This window comes from Balaenoptera ricei, chromosome 16, assembly GCF_028023285.1.
Source record: "Balaenoptera ricei isolate mBalRic1 chromosome 16, mBalRic1.hap2, whole genome shotgun sequence".
Classification (NCBI taxonomy): domain Eukaryota; kingdom Metazoa; phylum Chordata; class Mammalia; order Artiodactyla; family Balaenopteridae; genus Balaenoptera; species Balaenoptera ricei.
The window spans coordinates 15,788,878-15,809,175 of NC_082654.1; the positions used below are offsets into that span (position 1 = coordinate 15,788,878).

Genomic DNA, 20,298 nt, shown 5'->3' on the forward strand with positions numbered 1-20,298 from the left:
GACTCACAGGACTTCTAGTAAGATTTAACAAAGAATTCACTAAGTTGTAATCCTGGTTTGGACGAACAACTGTGGCCTCTGGCAGTGCAGCGATGCTGAGGTTGTCCAAGCCTGTGGACAGATCATCCGGCTGAGGAGGCGGCGCATCCTCTAACTCGGTGTGCTCCATTCCAGAAGCACCAGACGGTTCCTCTGGCCGACAGGACTGTCCTGTATCTGTTGACAAGGAATCTTGACCTTTTAATACATCTTCTGAAGTTGCATTTGGTGCTCCTTTAGAAGCCAGAGATTTAAACTTGTTCTGAAAAGGAATACATGTGTTGTAAGATTCACGTCAAAAGCCTTATGTAATAGAAATCATATTTTAATGGGTTTTTCTAAAATTAACATTCAGTATCTAGCCACTGTAGCAATGGATACGTGTTGTGACAAGTGAAAATACCCAGACTAAAACAAACTGTGTTTTAGATATTTTAAAATTACACAGGCGTTTCAGAGGTAGAGAAGGGACTTGAGGACGTGGGGAAGGGGAAGGTGAGACTGGGACGAAGTGAGAGACTGGCATGGACATATATACACTACCAAATGTAAAATAGATAGCTAGTGGGAAGCAACCGCATAGCACAGGGAGATCAGCTCGGTGCTTTGTGACCACCTAGATGGGTGGGATAGGGAGGGTGGGAGGGAGACGCAAGAGGGAGGAGATATGGGGATATATGTATATGTATAGCTGATTCACTTTGTTGTACAGCAGAAACTAACACACCAGTGTAAAGCAATTATACCCCAATAAAGATGTTAAAAAAAAATTACATAGGCATTTATGATACTCTTCAGAACACGATCTACAAACTGTTTTACACCAACTATAAACAATGAACAATACTAGTGATAACTATTTGACTACTACTGAAAACAAGTGATGTTAGTGAGGAAAAAAAAGATTCAGGAAGTTTCAATTGCAGTTAATTGTTTTCTAATCACTAGGCTACTAAAAATACATTGCCCCAATGTTGACTCTTCTAAAACCAGTTTTCTAAGATGATTTTTCTGTTTTTTCCTTATACTTCTGCCCTGTAAATATAAACCAACATTCTGAGGGCATTCTTACTTGTGTTTCTGAGGATAAAACTAAGATTTGCTTGAAATATTGTGACCCTTCCCCCCACCACATACACCCAAACACAAAAAGAATCTAAACTGAAGCAAATCTTTAGTTCCCAGGTAAAAGTATCTTGCTTTCCATTTAAACACAAGAGCAAAAGTCAAATCACTCACACAAGTTAGAATTCATCATAAACCCGCTTCTCTGCAGGGCCTATCAGAGTGTTTCACCCATCACAGAAGTGCATTAAATGCTGAATGAACTCAAAGTTCTACTTCCAAAGTTATATGATAGTTATTATAAATCACTTTATTACTATTAAAAGTAGAGTTTAGACCAATCTTCTTGAGAAATTGAGCTCAGAGCACATATATTAAAAGAAAACAATTCTGAGGAACTACAATGAATATCCCAAACAACTTCCCTATTTCCTATAAAGTCAATTGCATATCATAGTCTTTATGAATGTAGAACATTTTATTCCATCTAAAATGTTAATACTATTGTTGGGCGTGGCACCTGGGATAAGAATGGCAAGAGGAAGAGTAATCCTAGAACAGCACTCACTCCCTAAACTAGTGTTCCTCAAAGTGTGACTCAGGACTGTTGGCCTTGTGGTCTTCTGTGGGGCCTGATAAAAATGCAGATTCCTGGGTCTCACCTAGACCTCCAGAATGAGAATATCTGGAGGTGGAACCAAGGAATCTGCATTTTGAAAAAGCTCTGCAAGCAAGTACAAACTCTTCATCCTGCCATTCAAAGCCTTTGACAATTCCAACCTATCTGTCTAGGCCCTTTTCTTACCACATGGCCTAGTTAAACTATGTGAACAACACACCACAAACTTTCATATCTTCACTCCTTCACTTATGCTCACCCCTTCTTATCTAAACATCTGTCAAGGCTCATTTCAAAGACAACCTCTTCCGTGCCGCCTTTCCTAATGACCAGGGCCGATGTAATCTCTTCATCCTATGAACATTTAGGGGGCATTAGGGGGTATCTTTCTTATGATACTCACCTTATAGTATCTGAACATTAGTCTTACCCTCATCACCAGACTACGAACTCCTTTAGGGCAAAAATGTTTCTAACTCATCTACTATCTGCACTTAATTCACAGCAGATGTATCTATTAGCTGATATAAATGAACAGAGAAATTAGATTTCAGGGGATACATACGCTCAAGAACTGCAAAGTACTTCTATTACTATCTGTTACTTACCAGTAATAAAGCTGCATTTCTCTAAAGATTCATTCATTCAATAAGAGTTAATTAAAGTTACTCTGCATTGTGCTAGATACCAGAGAAGCTGTGGGGACCTAAAGATTAATGAGATAGAGTCCTTGTCCTCAAGGAGCTTACTGACCAGGAAGAAAAAATAAAATGCATATAAATAACTCTAATGCTAGGGAGCTTGTAATAACTGACATTAAAAGCGTATAAGTAGTCCGATCAGTTCAGAAAATGGAGATACCTAGCACCTCAGGCTTTGGAGAAGTATGTGCTATAAACATGCTGCATTACAGCAGTCATGACGCTAATTCAGAAAGGTGTTCTTGGTATTCAGGTCGAAATGTAAATGTTTCTCTGAAAACAGGCAGGCATACATATGCTCGCAAATTTTCTCTGCTTCTGATCTATGGCTGTGTACTTCTGAAACAAGTTTCGGAGATTCTGAGAAAAACTCCTTAAAGCTTAAGGTTGGAAGAAAATCTACTGCATCTAAAGTAACTTAGGTATCGGGACTTCCCTGGTGGCTCAGTGGTTAAGAATCCGCCTGCCAATGCAGGGGACACGGGTTTAAGCCCTGGTCCGGGAAGATCCCACATGCCCCGGGAGCAACTAAGCCTGTGCACCACAACTATTGAGCCTGTGCTCTACGGCCCGCGTGCCATAACTACTGAAACCTGCATGCCTAGAGCCTGTGCTCCGCAACAAGAGAAGCCACCGCGATGAGAAGCCTGCGCACCACAACGAAGAGTAGCCCCCGCTCGCCACAACTAGAGAAAGACCGCGTGCAGTGATGAAGACCCAATGCAGCCAAAATATAAATAAATAAAAATTAAAAAAAAAAAAGTAACTTAGGTATCTAAGAAAACTTTAGTAAAAAACTTTGAGAAGAAAAATCTCATGCTTAGTCAAATCGAGATATTTGATACATTTATATCATAAGGCTATTCCAGCCATGTTGAAGCAAACTTTCAAAATATGATGCATACCATGAAAATCAGGCATTCATAGTCCTTAACAATAACCTAGAAATTTAAATTCATGCAATTTTGCAGCTTCATTGTTTACCTACCTCCAGTAAGAGTGCAGAATAAGATCCTGAATTACTTATTAAATAAAGTGAATAAAAAATGAGCCCATCTATTAGAACGGCTAAAAGTTTTAAAAACCAAACAAAAAAACTTGACAACACCCACTCTGACAAGAACATGGAACAACAGAACTCTCATACAGTGTCCATGGGATGCAAAATGAAAAACCCACTCGGGAAGAGTTTTGCAAATATACACTTACTACATGATACGGAAATCCTACTCTGAGGTATTTACCCAAGTGAAATGAAAATCTAAATCCATACAAAAATCTGTGAATGTTTACAGTGGCCTCATCCATAATTGCCCCAAACTGGAAACAACCCATAAGTCCCTCAACTGGTGAATGGATAAACAACTGTGGTACATCTATACAGTGGAATACTACTCAGCAATGTAAAGGACCAAACTCATGGATGACTCTCAAATGCATTATATGAAGTAAAAAAAAGCCAGATTCAAAAGGCTGATTATATTTTTATGACTTTCTGGAAAAGAGAAAACTTGGGACAGAAAACAGATCAATGATTGCTTGGGGCAGAGGTGGAAACAGGATGACCAGGAAAGGACATATGGTAAGGTGATGGAGCTACTGCATATCTTGATTGTGTTGGTGGTTACACGACTGTGTTTGTCAAACTCATAGAATGGTGGATCGGAAAGACTGAGTTGTACTCTAACTTATACCTCAATCTGAAAAAAAAAAAAAATAAAGAAGAAAAAACATTTTTTAACAAAAAAAACAACATTTTTTCTAATATATTCCTAAATGACTTCACTGCTGAAAAAAAGTAAATGAAAGCAGGAAATACATAAAAGTTATTTTCTAATTTAAAACTGGAAATAAAATCCAAATATCAATTAAGTAAACTATGATTCGGTGACTACAGCTATGAAAAGATAGTACAAGATAATAGAGCAATTCCAACTGTTACACCAGGGTGGGGAGGTAACTCATGATGCTTCGCATCTTGTCCAAATCTGCACACACCATCCTTACCCCAGGTCAAGTTACCCACACTCTGCACTTGAGCAAGCCTGGCTGAAAATATGATAGCTTATAAATTCCCGTGACTTCTCTCTCCCTGATTTGCCCTTCAAGCTGTACTCCTTCTAAGCCTTGGCTTTGTATTTGTCCAGCCCCTATACTGCCCCATACATCTGGCTCAATCACATTCTTTGAGAATCGTTTTTCTCAGGAGATTTCAGGTTAAAATAAAACAGTGCTCTTAAATGAAAATTCTGGGAAGTAAAACAAGCTATCTGATTCCCAAAGAAGTAATTCCTTCTAATATTATTCACAGAATTCAGTTCTCATAATAATTTTAATACACACATACTTTGAAGGTTGACAGGAAGTATACCATACCTCCAGAAAAAAATTAACCAAGTAGGGATCTTGTTTCAGCTTTGCACACACAATGCAGAGAAACTGAATTTCTTCATTTTCTGTTGGCGTTGCAAGGACTTCACCACACAGTCGAATTAATTTCTGTCAAAAAATTTAAAACAAATGTTTAAACTTAGGTTACTTTTTATAAACATGTAAACAGCCATTCATTTACCTTCAGGATATTTAAAATTTTCAAATAATGCAAATACCTTGCATTTTTCAGAAAGAACACTATTTACAATCACCTATATCAAAATAAATTTGCTAGCAGTAAGTTTTTCAAATATGTTACTCTAAAAAATTAATGAGTTATATAATAAACTCTCCTTGAGATGTCATGGAAATAAGTAAATGGTAAAATTAATGTATAAAATTTTAAAAGAGAAATATAAAGACATGAAATGCATTTAATACATCGTCATGCATAAAGAAAGCTCAAGTATTTGCTAATTTGCATGTTATTTTAGAAAAATCATATAAAATTATTTCTATACGAAAAGAAGCAAACTGAAAAGTTTTGTGTAAAGGGAACAAAATACCTGCACTGGCCTATGCACGTTAATATGTGGAAGTAGTGGCTGCCGGACTTTCCCCAGAAGTTTGGTATAGAACACCAAAACCTGCTGTTTCATCCCCGGAGGGCACTAGGGGTAGGAGAAAAGAAAAGCAAACAAGAAAAAAACAGACAACGCAAACATACTTACTTAAAAGCTTAAAAAATAGGAGAGGCAATGTACATGAATATATTCCACCTTCAAAAATCAATGCAATTAGCCAGTCAATGACTTTATCAGAATAAAATTCTCCATGAAATTATTACTGACTGGTATTGTATAAATAAAATTACATCTGGGACTATAATATAGTGTATGAGACCACAGGCTGATGTAATTACAAATAGCCTGGTGATAATGTGCCATGGAGACTGGAGTTTGGCTCAGGCAATGCCAACCTGTTTATATTCTAAATGCTAGGGTAACAGGAAACTCCCCAGCCAAAGCAAAGGCAGAATCTTATCGCTTACGCTACTGACAGGTAATCAATAACCTTCCATCATACACGTGTAGGAGAAATGAAGCCTTCTAACACATATTATGTAAATAAAGGAATCCTATGTATAAACTGCTGTGATTTATTCTAACAATGCTGTTCTAAATTAGTTGCAAAATTATTTACATTATGATTACTATAGGCAATGAATATTTAATAAATAAGTTTTGATAACATGCCAATTGTTTTAAATATTTGCTGAAAAGTAGGTATACCTGATGATTCCTCATGTTGTAGATTAAGAGAGTATGAGTTAACAAGGTTATATGTTCTATAGTTAACCTGCTTATTCTGCCTCAGATTTAAAATATAGTCACAAAAGAAGTATTTCCAAAACATCATCATAGACACGTTACCTGGAAATAGCATAAGCTATAATCTTAAGCACAATAATATTTTAAGATAGCAAATACCTTCAATTATTCAGGTAAAACACAATACTTATAATCACCAATATCAAACTAAATTTCCTAGTAGTATAATTACTAATATTTGCTCAAAAGTCAATTAATATTTGTTTAATATAATGTTGCATAACCCCTCTCTCCATGGAACAGGAAACAGAAGGGAGGAGTGGAATGAATCGGAGGGTGTTAGGGAGCAAACATGTTGCCTAGAAAATATAAACAGAATGAATTTAACCTAGAAATGAAATGGAGTATTACAGATTTAGTTAAAAGGAAATTGTCTTCAATACTACTTCATAATTCTATTTGGTGTTTAAACACGTCTATTAGCTTGGGGTTTTTCTAGTTTGATTTTCACATCATATATTATAGAAATTCACAGAACAGAACCACAGATTTTTAGAGCTGGGGGAGGCCCCTTGGTGATCACTTCCTAGTTTTTAAAGAGGAGGAAGATTAACCAAAGAGACTTACTTGAAACTGGCTCCACTCATCAGTAGAGTTAATGTCAGAATAATCAGTGATATTTTCTTTCAGGATTATGAAAAATACTTCCTATTTTTGTAACCCAATTTTCACTGGGTTCCTACTCATTTCCTTTGATTCTGAGCGTCTGCACTTGAGTTTATTTTCACAAATGTTGACACTGTAATTCTAAGCAGCCTAAGTACCAGTTGTTGTCTAGAGCATTTGGGAGCTTCGAAAGTCACGTTCACAGAGGCCATACCATTTTCTTTTTTTTCCACATACTGACTTGAATCCTGCCATATTTAATACACAACTCTACAATTAAATTTAGTGCTTGGCAGCTTCTTTATCTCTAAGACATGAATACATATATTACATGCCCAAGAACGTCACGTGGATTAGGAACTTACATCAGCTTTCCCTAAGGTATATAATGTTTCCAAGATCTTGTGATGAAGTAAATACTCCATACATGGCCCCGTCTCTCCAAATTCCCGTTCACTTTCTTCTTGTATCAAGATAACCAACATCTGTTCCAGATGAGATGGAATATTTGTATCTGTCACTGGGGCTTTATCATCTAAACAATAAAAACATTCATCAAATTTTCAAACATTTTTATCTGCACATTTGCACCTAAAATACTCTTTATATTTCCCTGTTCCTATTCAAACAGAAAAATCTGAACCACACACACTTAAGTGAGGTTTATATCTTATTCAAAAACAATCTATATTCTGAAAGATAGTCTATAAGCTAATATTCACGCAACGTAATTCAGAAAAGGAGCCATTTATATGGGGAATGGGAACACGATCAGAAAAAATAAAAGTAACATCAGAATTTTGTACCCACTTATAATTAAAAAAATTTTTTTTCAATTAGCCAGTTCAGAAGATCTAAACTTTAGGTCTCTTTATATAGAAACAGGTTGGCCGTGAATGTTAAGCTGAATAACGTAGGATATGAGGAGAGGACAGGTTCTGTTTTTGCTCACTGCTGCACTGCTTTGTAACAATGCACTTACTGTCCCCAATTCATCTCCAGATTTGAAAACATGAGGAGCCCAAAGAAAATCCCTCTATTAAAAATTTCTGACCTCTCCTCTCATTAGCAGATACCTACTCCCAAAGTAAAAGCTGCTTCTCAGGAGAATTCTTATAAAATATTGATTTTTCAAAATAAAAATTCATGGATACTTTTTACATATCAAAAACACATGGTTTTATTAACCTATCTTTATTACATAAGGGTTAAATTACTCTCAATAAAATGTGAAGTTTTATAGAATGTCTAAATACAAAATATATTAGGGAATGACAAGTTCTTTTTTACGTCTCTATTTACGTCTCTATTCTCCTTTACTTAGCACTGCTACAGTTTACACTACACAATCCTGGTATACTATGTATCTGATGATTTAAAGCTTTGTCTGTACATATGCACATGTATGTATTATATATACACACACACAGACTAAACCATAATACTAAAGCCTTATGGAGAAAACAATGGAAAGAGAAGGGTCACTCTTGTTTCCCAGGAGGACATATATGTATCAAATTTGATATAGTATGGGACAGTTGTTAAGAGCATGAGACCTGGAGTTGGGCAACTTGAATTCAAATCTTGGCTCTGTCACTTTTAGCTGGATGACCTGGGCAAACTGTTTAAGCCTCAGCACCAACATCTGTAAAATGGAGTTAATCAACACCAGTAAGTGCTATCGTATGATTTCAATGAAATACTCTGTGTAAAGCCCAGTGCCTTAGCACATTGTAAGAATTCAAGAAATGTTAACTTATGATGTCTTACTTCATATTCTTCTAAAATGAGTAGTCTAGGGCTAATAAAAAATAGTGTGTAATTTTATTTGAAATTTGCTTTTTAAAAATGTTTTTTCACCTGTTTTACTGCAGACTTTATATCAACATTCCAGGAAAGAATGAATATTTAAGCATGGTCTGATTACACTTATTTATGGAGAAAAATAATCAAAATGACGTTTTTTTTGAGAAATAAATGAACTGTAAATTCGACTTGATGGGATTAAAATCCTAGCTCTCAAGAAGATGTAGTTTCTGCCGTCCACTCTCATCCCAAACCATGTTTATAGATCCCTGTGCTTTTGCATAAGTTATTCCTTCTATCTGAAATGCCTCTGCCCTCCTTACCTACCTCAAAACCTACTGCTCATCCTTTAAAGCCCAGGTCAGACACTGCCTCCTATCTCTCCCTTCTTCCTTCTCTCTCTGTGCCTGATGCACCTTTTTGTCCCATACTTTACTGTAATGCACACACTTGTTTCTGCTACGAGACTGCAAAAAAATCATTTAAAGCAAGAACTCATAGGCTTTCCTGTAAAGCATTTCCTTAAGACCATGGAGGGGTGAAAAATTCACAAGGGCTAAGAATAGTCATTTGAAAAGGCAGCTCCTCTCAAAAAACTTTTCTGTAGATCTGCTGTCTAAACATCCAAATTAAGGTAGAAATTATATTTTACACCTAAAGGTGTATATACAGATATAGATAGTCTGATTTTCACTTACTATACAAATATGAAGAATTTCTTTCTTTTAAAGAAGAATTATCTACGACCCCATCAGCTTATCAGATCAACTATTTTTTTTTCATGTTTCCTTTCAGTTAAAAGACATGTGCCCAATCTGCACATCCACTAGCGTTTACCTATACATTCCTCAAGGGAGCCCATAGCGCTATGTAGCAAGGCTACTCTATTTCCTTACTTCAGAGGTTGCCAAACTTCAGCTCATGGGACAGACCCAGGCTTGCCATCTGTTTTAATAAAGTTGTATTGGAACAAAAGAATGCTATTCTTTTACTTACTGTTGATGGCTGCTTTTGCACGATAACAACAGAATTGAAGAGTTGCAACAGAGACTGTATGGCCTACAAAGCCTAAAATATTTACTATCTGACACTTTACAGAAAAATTTTGCCAACCTTTGACCTAATTTATTCACATTTCCCCATATTCACTCTTCAGCCTACTCACTAAGAAAAATTGAAGCAACCAGAAAATAACTTCCAAAGACTCCCTATACCATGTCTACCCCTTTCCTGAATCTACACCCATATGTTCTTCTTTCTGCCTTAATTTTATGGATGAACTGTCCACAAGTCTATGAAGGCTAAGCCTCCACTAATGCACTAGGATCCCATACCCCACTTGCCAACTGAAGGATATGGCTCAGAAATGATTTCATATGACTCTCGTACCCACCTTTCCTTCTCCACTCGATCATTCTCACCAAAGTACAAATGGCAGTATGTTCCATCTTTACAAAAAAATTAAAACCCCCTCAGTGCCACATCTCCCCTGTGGCTGTTGCTCCATTTCTCAGCCCCCCTTTCCACTAACACTCCTCAAGAGAGCAGTCTTCACACACTGTCTATATATGCTCTCTGTCCATTTTCTCTGAAACTTCCTCCAATCAGGTCTCCTCTCTCTTCCTTGCTATTAAAAGGGCTCTTATCAAGACCACTAACGAGCTCCTCATGGCTGAATCCAATGATCGGTTCCTAGCCTTCATCAGCTTTGACATCATTTGTCATTTGGATCCTTCTCTCCTCCTCCAGCTTCTAGGACACCATTCTCTCTTGGCTGTCTGCTACCGAACTGGCAAAAGCAAAATCTCCTTTGCTGTCATTCTCATTTTCCCAATCTCTAAACATTGAGTGCAGGGGCTTAGTTCCTGAACACTTTCCCTCTTCCATCTATCCTTAGCTATCCCTAGATAATCTCACCCAGTCTCAAGGCTTTAAATCCTACTTACATGCTGATGAGTCTCAATTCCATATGTCTAGTTTAGGCCTCTACCCTAAATTCCAGATTCCTATTTCCTATTGTCTACTTGACATATCCAATTGCATATATAATGGGCGTCTCAAACTAAACATGTCCACAATGCTCTCACAAACCTGCTTCTCCTGCAGTCTCCCCATTCTCAGTGAGTGGCCCTTCTATTTTTCCAACCGCCTAAGCCCCAACATTTGGAGTTATCCATGACTCTTACTCTCATATCCAATATTCAATCCACCAACAAAGCTTTCTTCAAAGTATACCCAGAGGACAATCATTTCTTACACCTCCACCCTAGTCTGAGCCACCGTCATCTCTCAGACCATTACAATAGTCCCCTAACTGTGCTGCCAGCTTCACCTCTGCATACTTTCAATCTCATTTTCTCACAGAAGCCAAAGTGATTCCTTTAAAACAGATTATGTTACACCTCTGCTCAAAACCCTCTAACGGCTTCCCATCTTAGAGTAAAAGCCAAAACCCTTACAATGGCTTACAAGGCCTTGTGTGAATCTGCACCCTCACCTGTCTTTTGTCACCTCCTCCCATTTCCCTCCTTGTTCACTTGCTCTAGCCACACTTCTTTGTGGTTCCTAGTATAAGCCAAGTGCTGCACGCTCCAGCCTCAGGGATTGTGCGCTGGGTGCTCTCCTGGAACTTCTCCCCCAGGTGCCCCCAGGCTTGCTTCCTCCTCCTTCAGACTTCAGCTCAGAAGTCACCTGGGGCAACAAGGCTTTCTCTAATCTTAAATAGCCATCTGCCCCTGACCCCCACTCCCCAACACACACCTCTATCCCTTTTAGCCTGCTTCATCTTCTCCTTAGCACTTATCATCTGACACACTATGTATACCTGTCTATTTATTGTTCGCTTCCTCCCAATCAACACATAAGCTCTGTTAGGACAGAGATTTTTGTCTGTTTGATTGTTATATTTCCCAGTGCCTAGAACAACGCTTACACATAGTAGGTGTTCAACAGATATACTTTTGAATGAATCTACGAGAGGAATTAGAAGTAAAATAAATTGTTTATAAGTTTAATGTAAAATAACTTTGAAAACTAGTTTGAAATGTGTTTTAGCATTTCAGAAATTTTCTGTTTAATTAATATTAGCATTGTTTCTTACCCGAAGTCTCTATGTAGTAATGGGTAATTGCCTTCCAGTGATAAACAAAGTCTTCTTGTAAAGGAAGAGAAGGTGCAAGCTACACAAACACAAACAAAAAGACCACAGCAATTAAGGAAATGGCATTAGGAGTTTCCCATTAAGTATAACTCTGTATTTGTCTACTAATGATGCAAAAGCAGCATAAGAATAAGGGGTGAGCTTTAATTTGATTCTTTACGTCAATATCAAAGAGAAACAAAATGAGTCAAATCCAAGAAAGTAAAAATGATTTATTAAGAAAGAGGACAAACACATTTATCAGCATTATTATTACATTATAGTATTGGGGGTTTTTTTCCCCTCCCTGATACCAGTTACTATATATATGGCTTCAAAAGTAACAGCGTTACATGAAAACACAATATTCTATTACTAAAGTATCAGTAAAATGGAATTATCGATAACCAGGGATCTTTGTACCTAGGACTTTGAAATGCAAGACAGTAAAAAAGGCTGCTATGTAATTAGTTACACATCACCAAAGTCAACCCTGTAATCAGATTAAAACTGTTCCGTATTTTCAATGACATACAGAAGTGAATCTTTTCTTTTTAAGCCTAGATTAGACAGTGCATATTTTTAGCAAAATAACTACATGAACAAGACACTACCAATTTAAATTCCACAAAGTCAAAAATGTTTTACATTTTAATTTTGAAATTTACTTCAGGAGTTTTAAGCCCAAAATCATATCCCTTCAGCCATCTCATAGGAAATTTACAAGTATTTCAAATGGGTGTTAAATGGATAGAAAAAGATTTGGATGTACCTTCTAAAACATTTTCTTGTCCTTAAAAAGAGTGAGAGAAAGAGAACTCTCTCTCCGTCCTAGTAGCATCAATACATTTTGGGCAGAAAGTACAGAGTTGACCCAGTTTACTTAAGAACAAATAGGTTTCGGGCTTCCCTGGTGGCGCAGTGGTTAAGAATCCGCCTGCCAATGCAGGGGACACGGGTTCGAGCCCTGGTCCGGGAAGATCCCACATGCCGCAGAGCAATTAAGCCCATGCGCCACAACTACTGAGCCTGCACTATAGAGCCTGCGAGCCACAACTACTGAAGCCGGCGTGCCACAACTACTGAAGCCCATGCGTCTAGAGCCTGTGCTCCGCAACAAGAGAAGCCACCACAACGAGAAGCCTGCGCAATGCAATGAAGATTAGCCCCCGCTCGCCGCAATTAGAGAAAGCCCACGTGCAGCAAAGAAGACCCAACATAGCCAAAAATAAAATAAATAAAATAAGTAAGTTTATAAAAAAAAAAAAGAACAAATAGGTTTCTATTTTGGGAACCTAAACTATGGCAGCATAATCGTCCATTTTCATATATTCATCTAAACAGATGACCTAAGAGGTCATGTTACTCCTATACTTCTACTTGTTCCATTTTGATTTCTTGGAGTCTCCTGCAGGGACCTCAAAGTTCGAAACCCTGTCAAAACAATTTCCAAACTCTTGAGCAAATTATAAAGATTGGTCATGACATCTTACGTGTTTCAATCCAGAAGATGAACTGTGCTTAGGAAAAAAATGGACCTGAAAAATTTTCAGCAATCATCAACATCTTAATGCTAGCTTTTTCATCTGTGCATATTCGTACCACTCTGAATAGTACTGAATTAAGAAAATATAAATATTCATCTCATTTCCAAATAGAATGCTATGAAAAATTTTAAAAGACTTTAATATCTTTAACAAAGGAGTTAAAACCTTTGGGATCACATAATTCAAGAACATGGGGAAAGAAATAACTTGTAGGATATTGAGAAAACAATTAAAAAGAAAAATAGGAAAGAAAGAATTAACTTGGGAAAATAATCTTCCTGAAATTTTTAGATTAAAAGTCTGTTTTAATCAGCTACTTATTTTTAGAATCTTCCTCAAAACACATAAAATTCCTCTTGTTTTTTGGGCCTGGTTTTTTACACACCAACTTTATGTAGTGTTAACAATTATTGTTAATTAATTATGTATTAACAATTGGGACAAACCCAAATGAAATTTGGTGTTTCAAAAAATGTACCTAGTTTCTTATGTGTAAATATTATGACTTGTTAAATTTTTCCAAGGGAATTTCCAGGGTATATATGGAATTACAGCATCCTTGTTCCAGATTATTTCACCCACGGGATTTAACTCTATTTACAAGGAAAGTTACTAAATCAGAGGTCTTAAATGATTTGTGTCGGGGGCCTTTGCTGTTACAGTCAAATTCAAAGCAGGATGGTGTTGCTTACTTGTGAATCTCTTGCAGAAATTTGCTTTAAATAAGAAACCTATTTACAGAGACAGTGAAACAGTTCTAAGTTGCTAATAATTCAGTAACAATCTTGTTCAAACATGAATAAATTTTCTTATTTAGGTAAAACTTCCTAGTAAACTTGCCTCTTTCATTTCAAATTATAACATGCCAGACATATGTTTTATCATTACATAAAAACATTTACGCTCTGGGTTAAAAAAAAAAAAAAGATGTGTGAATCAGCATGAGGAGATTCTAATTTGAGTTAACTTCTTACAATACAGAGATTAAATTTTTGAAAATTCATGCGATCGATCACTATCTCAACCAAAAACTGACCTGAATATCTAACGTGGATATCACTTTCTCTGAGAAGTCTTGCCAGACTTCCTGCCGAGGTTATAGTCGTTTCCAAACACATTTGCGGCACCCGCTCCCTGACTGACTGCTCACTCTCTCCCAGCCCTTATCCCATGTCTGTAATTGTTGAGTTATCCATCTTCTCCACTAGATTGTAAACTCCATGAGTTTACAAAGATTATATCATCTTGTTCATCACTGAATCCCCAGTTTCCAAGTCAATGATGGCAAATAGTAAGCATTCAGTAACGTTTACTGAGTGAATAAACAGCAGTTGCTACCATTTAATGAGTAGTTATGTGCCAGGCACAGTGCTACAAAGTTTACACTTACCATGTGGTCTTAAATTCTCACAATAAACTCTAAGACCACCTGAGTCATTAACTGACCTGCCCAAGGAAACACTACTTGTAATTAGAAACCCGGACTCTCTTTCTCCAAAATGCCTACCACACAAAAGGACCTACCTACATTGATAACTCAGATGAGAACTAGTGCTGTCAAAGCCACATCTGCAGTCTCACATGTATCATGAACATTCCATGCCCAGATCTTTTAAAATGCTTCTTCCCCGCTGCAACTTTCCAGACGCCCATCCTATCTTCTCTGCCTCTCCAAAGTCCAGCTCAAGTCTCACTTCCTCCAGGGAGCCTTCCGCAACTACTCCAACCCTAAGTGTTTACTCCCCTCCTCCTATAGAACTCACTGGCTGAACAATCATCCAGATAATAATAATAATGATTAACATTTATTAAGCACTTACTATGTGCCAGGCACTGCATTAAGCACTTCATATACACAATCTCATCCTAATTTTCACAACAATTCTATCAGATAGGTACAATTATTTCCATTTTACAATGAGGAATTGAAATGTACAAAGACTAAGTAACTTGTCTAGTGAAAAAGCAAGGGGCAGAGGCAAGCCTGGAACCCTGCTCTGACTGGCTCTAGGGGCTAGGCCACACTCTTGGGCACTGCTTGTACTTTAACCAGTGTTTTGTTTTGTCTCCCAATGCATTCTCACTGTGAACTCGCACTGTGCCATGCTTTCTTGGTGGGCTCATAAAATATTTACTGAATGACTAAAGGACTAAAGTTAAAGATCACTTGTTGGAAAAGAATACACTTAAGAAAACACTACATATATTTCATCTGATGTTTTAATTCCTAGTGCAGAGTAGATTTTTAAGGAATTGCTGGTCCCAACAATCATCATTAACTCAACTATAATTTAAAAAGAAAATGTTGCATTCAAATTCTGAAAGATGACATCCATTGAATTAATTAGTTAAGGTAGATGAAACTTTCTTTCCTGACACTGCCCTTTATCCTCTTGGAATAAATCTGCCCTCAAGGATGGAACTGACTGGAATTTAAAAGATATTAGTCCCTGGCAGATAACCTCACATAGACAAAGGCCCTCAACAAATGTTGAATTGTACTAAATGGAAGGTGTTTTATTTATCCTTTGGAGAAGCTGTACTAAAATGATCCACCTCAGAACTACATGGGAGGCCTGATTTCAGACGTGTGACTTGTGGCAACTGGCTAAAAGAATAGATTCATTTCATAACTCTTACTGGCCAATCATTTGTATGCTGAGGGAAAACTGTCATTTCTGAAACAGGAGGCAAGAGTTACGTTACAGTTTTTGTTTTTGATCAAGGTGTGAATTTCTCCCCTAAATTCAAAATGCAGTCTATCAGCTTAATAACACATCTTCAAATACTGATCTTTGAAAACATCTTAGTTGTATTTCATCCTTGTTAAGTAGTTAACAGGAAATGTGAAGAAACCATTAATTAAACAATAAGGAAAACTCTACACTTAAACCCCATTTAAATGAATATGTATCTGGTTGACCCTAAAAAACCATTTGAAGGCTGATCCGATTGAATCAAGAAACCTAGGAAGGGACTTCCCTGGTGACACAGTGGGTAAGAACCCTCCTGCCAATGCAGGAGACACGGGTTCGATCCCTGGTCCAGGAAGACCCCACATGCCTCAGAGCAACTAAGCCCGTGTGCCACAGCTACTGAGCCTGCGCGCTCTAGAGCCCACGAGCCACAACCACTGAAGCCCGCGTGCCACAACTACTGAAGCCCGCGTGCCTAGAGCCCGTGCTCCGCAACAAGAGAAGCCACGGCAATGAGAAGCCCAAGAACCACAACAAAGAGTAGCCCCTGCTCGCTGCAACTAGAGAAAGCCCATGCACAGCAACGAAGACCCACGGCAACCAAAAATAAATTAATTTAAAAAAAAAAAAAGAAAGAAACCTAGGAAATAATCATACCAAAACCGTTGAGAAAACATTAGAGATTCACACAGTGACACAACTGAAAAAAGGTCATGTCAGAATCTGCTTATAGGATTATCTCCCATCTCTGTAGAATCCTGATAATTCTGATAATTGCAATACTGTATCAGAAAATGCTAATTGGGCATACAAATTAAAAGGAGTACAGAGAAAAGCTAATGAAATAAACTGAGGAATGGTAAGATTAGTACACAGAAAAAAATGTCAAGGAAATAAAGAAACAGAACTGAATAAATGTAAACCAATCTTGGGCTAGGAAAAAAAAATATTCTTCAAATACCACAAAGATGGCTTATTCAGCATTACGTATGAGTTCATTCCCAAGAGAATGTTAAAAGAGGAAAAAAAAAAAAGTATGCCAAAAATTTTTCACAAGATTGAACCTCTTATCAAGGTAAACTGGGAAGTATCACAGCTGAAAACATTAATGCTAAGCAAATAAAAACATTACTTTTCTAAATGCAGTGCATTAACTCCTAGGACCAGGTGAATATAATCCACTCTTAACTTTTTCTCACTAACCTCAGCAAAGTAGAGAACCTGGATATTACAGAGCCAGAGTCAGACAATTTACATGGATAATCTGGTAGATGTTAACATATACAATTATAAAAAGATAACGCAGAGAACACAGGTCTCTGGACAAAAATGAGTCTTGACTGGGAGAGCATGAAAGCCATCTTTCTTTTTCTAACTACTTATTTCTGTAAATATCAGCCTGAATTAGTAAAGAATATAAATAATGTAATAAATTTTTATTCCCAATTATCTCAGTATTTAGCTGTATTGAGTGTTAAAAATTAAATGATTCTTGGTACTTTAAGTTAAGGAATAATATAAAATGTAAATATCACTGTTTTTTATAAATTTCAGTTAAATTCTTAAAATAAGGTGCTGTAGATTGATTGTGTATAAGCCAAGAAAGGCAAATTAAAAGTTGCCTTAAAGTCTAAAACTGTCGTCTCCCTCATGAGTAATACTGCTCTTCATCTATGAAAAACCCTGTCTTGCTTGATTTGATACACTCATTTTCTCAAGAACTTGTAGTAGAGCTAAAATGACTCTTAAACATTTCCCACACAGCACTTAAAAATTGTATTGAAGTTTTGTTTCCATTACTGAGTTTTAAAAATCCATTTTATTTTTATCTGGCCATAAAAACTGTTCTATTGCAATTGGGTTTTGTTTTGTTTTTTTTCCTTAAAGTTGTGTAGATTTGAATGTGCTGTATCACTCAAACTGAACATAGAGAATGACATTTTTAAAACTAGCAAAGTAACACGTCTTGCAAAACTGCACTTGTTATGAACTTCACAGGGTGCATTTTTCAATTTGGGCAATTCTGCCAGCGTAAAGCAAAACAACCGGAGTAAAGCAACTCGACCCCTTTCACTGAAACAGCAGGAAGACATTTTCCTGTTAGTTACTTCTCTTTTATTAGTGTTAGGATATTTGAGTAATGTCTCCCTATGCTTGTGTCTAAAATCCTCAGAGGAGGGTACAATGGCAGGAAAAACGACGAGCGTCCAGGAAAGGAAGAGAAGAAAGGAAACAGATGGTCCCGGTGCTGTGTGAGGGCTTGGAAGCTGTCTAAAGCGCCCTCGACGAGACCCGCCAAACGCCTATTTCACATCAATCAGTAATGAGTTCGGCCGCAAGGCCTGTAAAAGCAAGAGCTGGCCAGACTACGAAACCGGGTCGGGTGGGCTGCTTCCTCGCCAGAGCCGCGCCCCCGGCAAGAGCACCCCTTCCTGCCTCCCCACCCCCCAAAACAAAACAAACCCAAGCAGTGTTAGGCCGTTTCTTTTGTCTTGGTCAACGCTGACCACTTGAGGTAACGGCCAGGGAGTCCGGGGGAGAGCCCTGTGGCCCTGCCAGGTGCTCCCCGACTCCCCTGTCCCCACCGGAGGAATCGGGCGACCCCCGACCCGGGCCGGGGGGCCGGTCCTGCCGGGGACCCCCGCCCACCCTCCTGAGCGAAGGAAAGGGCTCCACGCCGGCCCGGAGCAGGAAGGAGAGCAGGGGGTCCGCTCGGAGCCAGGCCCGCGGCCCCGGCGCCCGCCCCGGGCCTCGCCCTTCCGCGGGGCCGGGGACGCCGAGGGCCGGGCCGAGGCCGCCGGGCTCTCCCGGGGCCGGCGCGGGAGCGTAGGCCGGCCGCCATCCCCGACCTGTCGTGCGCCCGCAGCCCGAGGCCTTACCGCCTCCACGGCGTGCTGCAGGATGGAGGTGAACTTGGAAAACATCCTGTCCCGGGACTGCAGCAGCCTCTCCCGGGACGACCTGGAGAGCTCCTCGATCCGCCGCCGCCGCCCCTGCTGCGGCTGCCGGGGCCGCTCCAGAGTGAAGGCCGGTGCGGGGCGGGGAGGACGAGCAGAGGGCCGAGGCGGGCCCGGCCCGGCCGCTTCGGGTGTGCGCGGGCGGCGAGGCGGCTCCGGCGGGCGCTGCGACGTGGCTGGCGGCGAGGAGGGTGTTCCAGGCGGACTCCGGGCCCGCGACACTCCGGCGGCGGCGGCGGCGGCGGTGCCTCCGGCTCGGACACGGTGGCAGCTCGGCTCGGGTCCCTTCCGCCCGCTCTGCCCGCCGCGGCCTGCAGGGGGCGCCGCCGCGGCGCGGGGGTGGGGCCCAGCCAGGCCAGGCCGGCCCTGCGCCGCGGGGGCCACACGCCGCGGGGGCGGGAGAGGCACCGAGAGGCCGCGGCCTGCCTGGGGCGGGAGTCGGGCCTGGGCGCAGCCGCCCCCCTCTTCCGGCGACACGGTCATTCTTACGTTTTAAAAATTCAGCCGTTCTCACTCACTTTGTTTCTCCGATGGAAGTAACATGCCGATTTTGTATGAAAACGTAGACATGTATGTATACAAAATTCAGAGGTTAGTCTTTTAAGGGCAGATTTGCAAGACCGGTAAGAAAAAGCACAGTATTCCCAAGGCAAACAGGAACCTTGGGTTTTAAATGCTAAGAATTAGAACAAATCAACTAATGCAGATGAAATGGCTTTGCTAACTGTAAAACTTCATTATTATTTTTATTGTTGTTGTCGTTGTTATTATCATTTTATTTAGTTATTTATTTATTCAACATTAAAACAGGAAGCCCCAGATGGACAAATGGTAAGATGATTCAGTTATTAATTTGCAACATGTTTGATAGTTAGAAAATGTATTCAGTATAGCATTTTCTATTCAGCTTATCAGTTGATACTGGGAAACATCAGTGAGGGAAAAGAATCAGAAGGGGTTCTAGAAAATGCATAGGACAGATAAGTGGAGCTACAATGTAAGCACTCGGATGGAGGCTTCTTAAAATACGGTGCAACAGTATATTTGTCAAGCCTTGAAGAAACAAGATTCGGGCTGGTAAAGTTTAGGTTGGGTTGATACAGATTATGAAAATGTTCATATCCTGGAGAACTTTGTTTTTGCTTGTATTGGCATTTTTATCAAAAGAACCACTAAATTCTTGATAAGATGAGGGTGGAGTAAGTGTTGCACAACCGGTGATGAAAATATGTATTTGTAACTGAATTAGTTGAACAGAGGAAAAAGGCAGAAAAAGTAGCATCAGTGCAGAGTGGTGTTTAGGGCCAGTCTCTGGAGCCGGTTAGCCTAGATTTAAATCCCAGTTCTGCCACTCACTGT

At 39.2% G+C, this 20,298-nt stretch overlaps 1 protein-coding gene across 1 annotated transcript in view; it reads right to left on the reverse strand.

The window, feature by feature from the left end:
• The window catches only part of FHIP2A (FHF complex subunit HOOK interacting protein 2A), a 34,679-nt gene extending 15,459 nt beyond the window's left edge, over positions 1-19,220 (reverse strand). The window contains exons 1-6 of the mRNA XM_059899223.1: positions 18,862-19,220; positions 11,701-11,779; positions 7,160-7,329; positions 5,364-5,468; positions 4,801-4,923; positions 8-301 (exon numbers count right to left, since the gene is read on the reverse strand). Coding sequence (XP_059755206.1) covers positions 8-301; positions 4,801-4,923; positions 5,364-5,468; positions 7,160-7,329; positions 11,701-11,779; positions 18,862-18,906 — 816 coding nt within the window. The 5' untranslated portion in view covers positions 18,907-19,220. The remainder of the gene's footprint in view (positions 1-7; positions 302-4,800; positions 4,924-5,363; positions 5,469-7,159; positions 7,330-11,700; positions 11,780-18,861) is intronic.
• Positions 19,221-20,298: the final 1,078 nt, after the last annotated feature.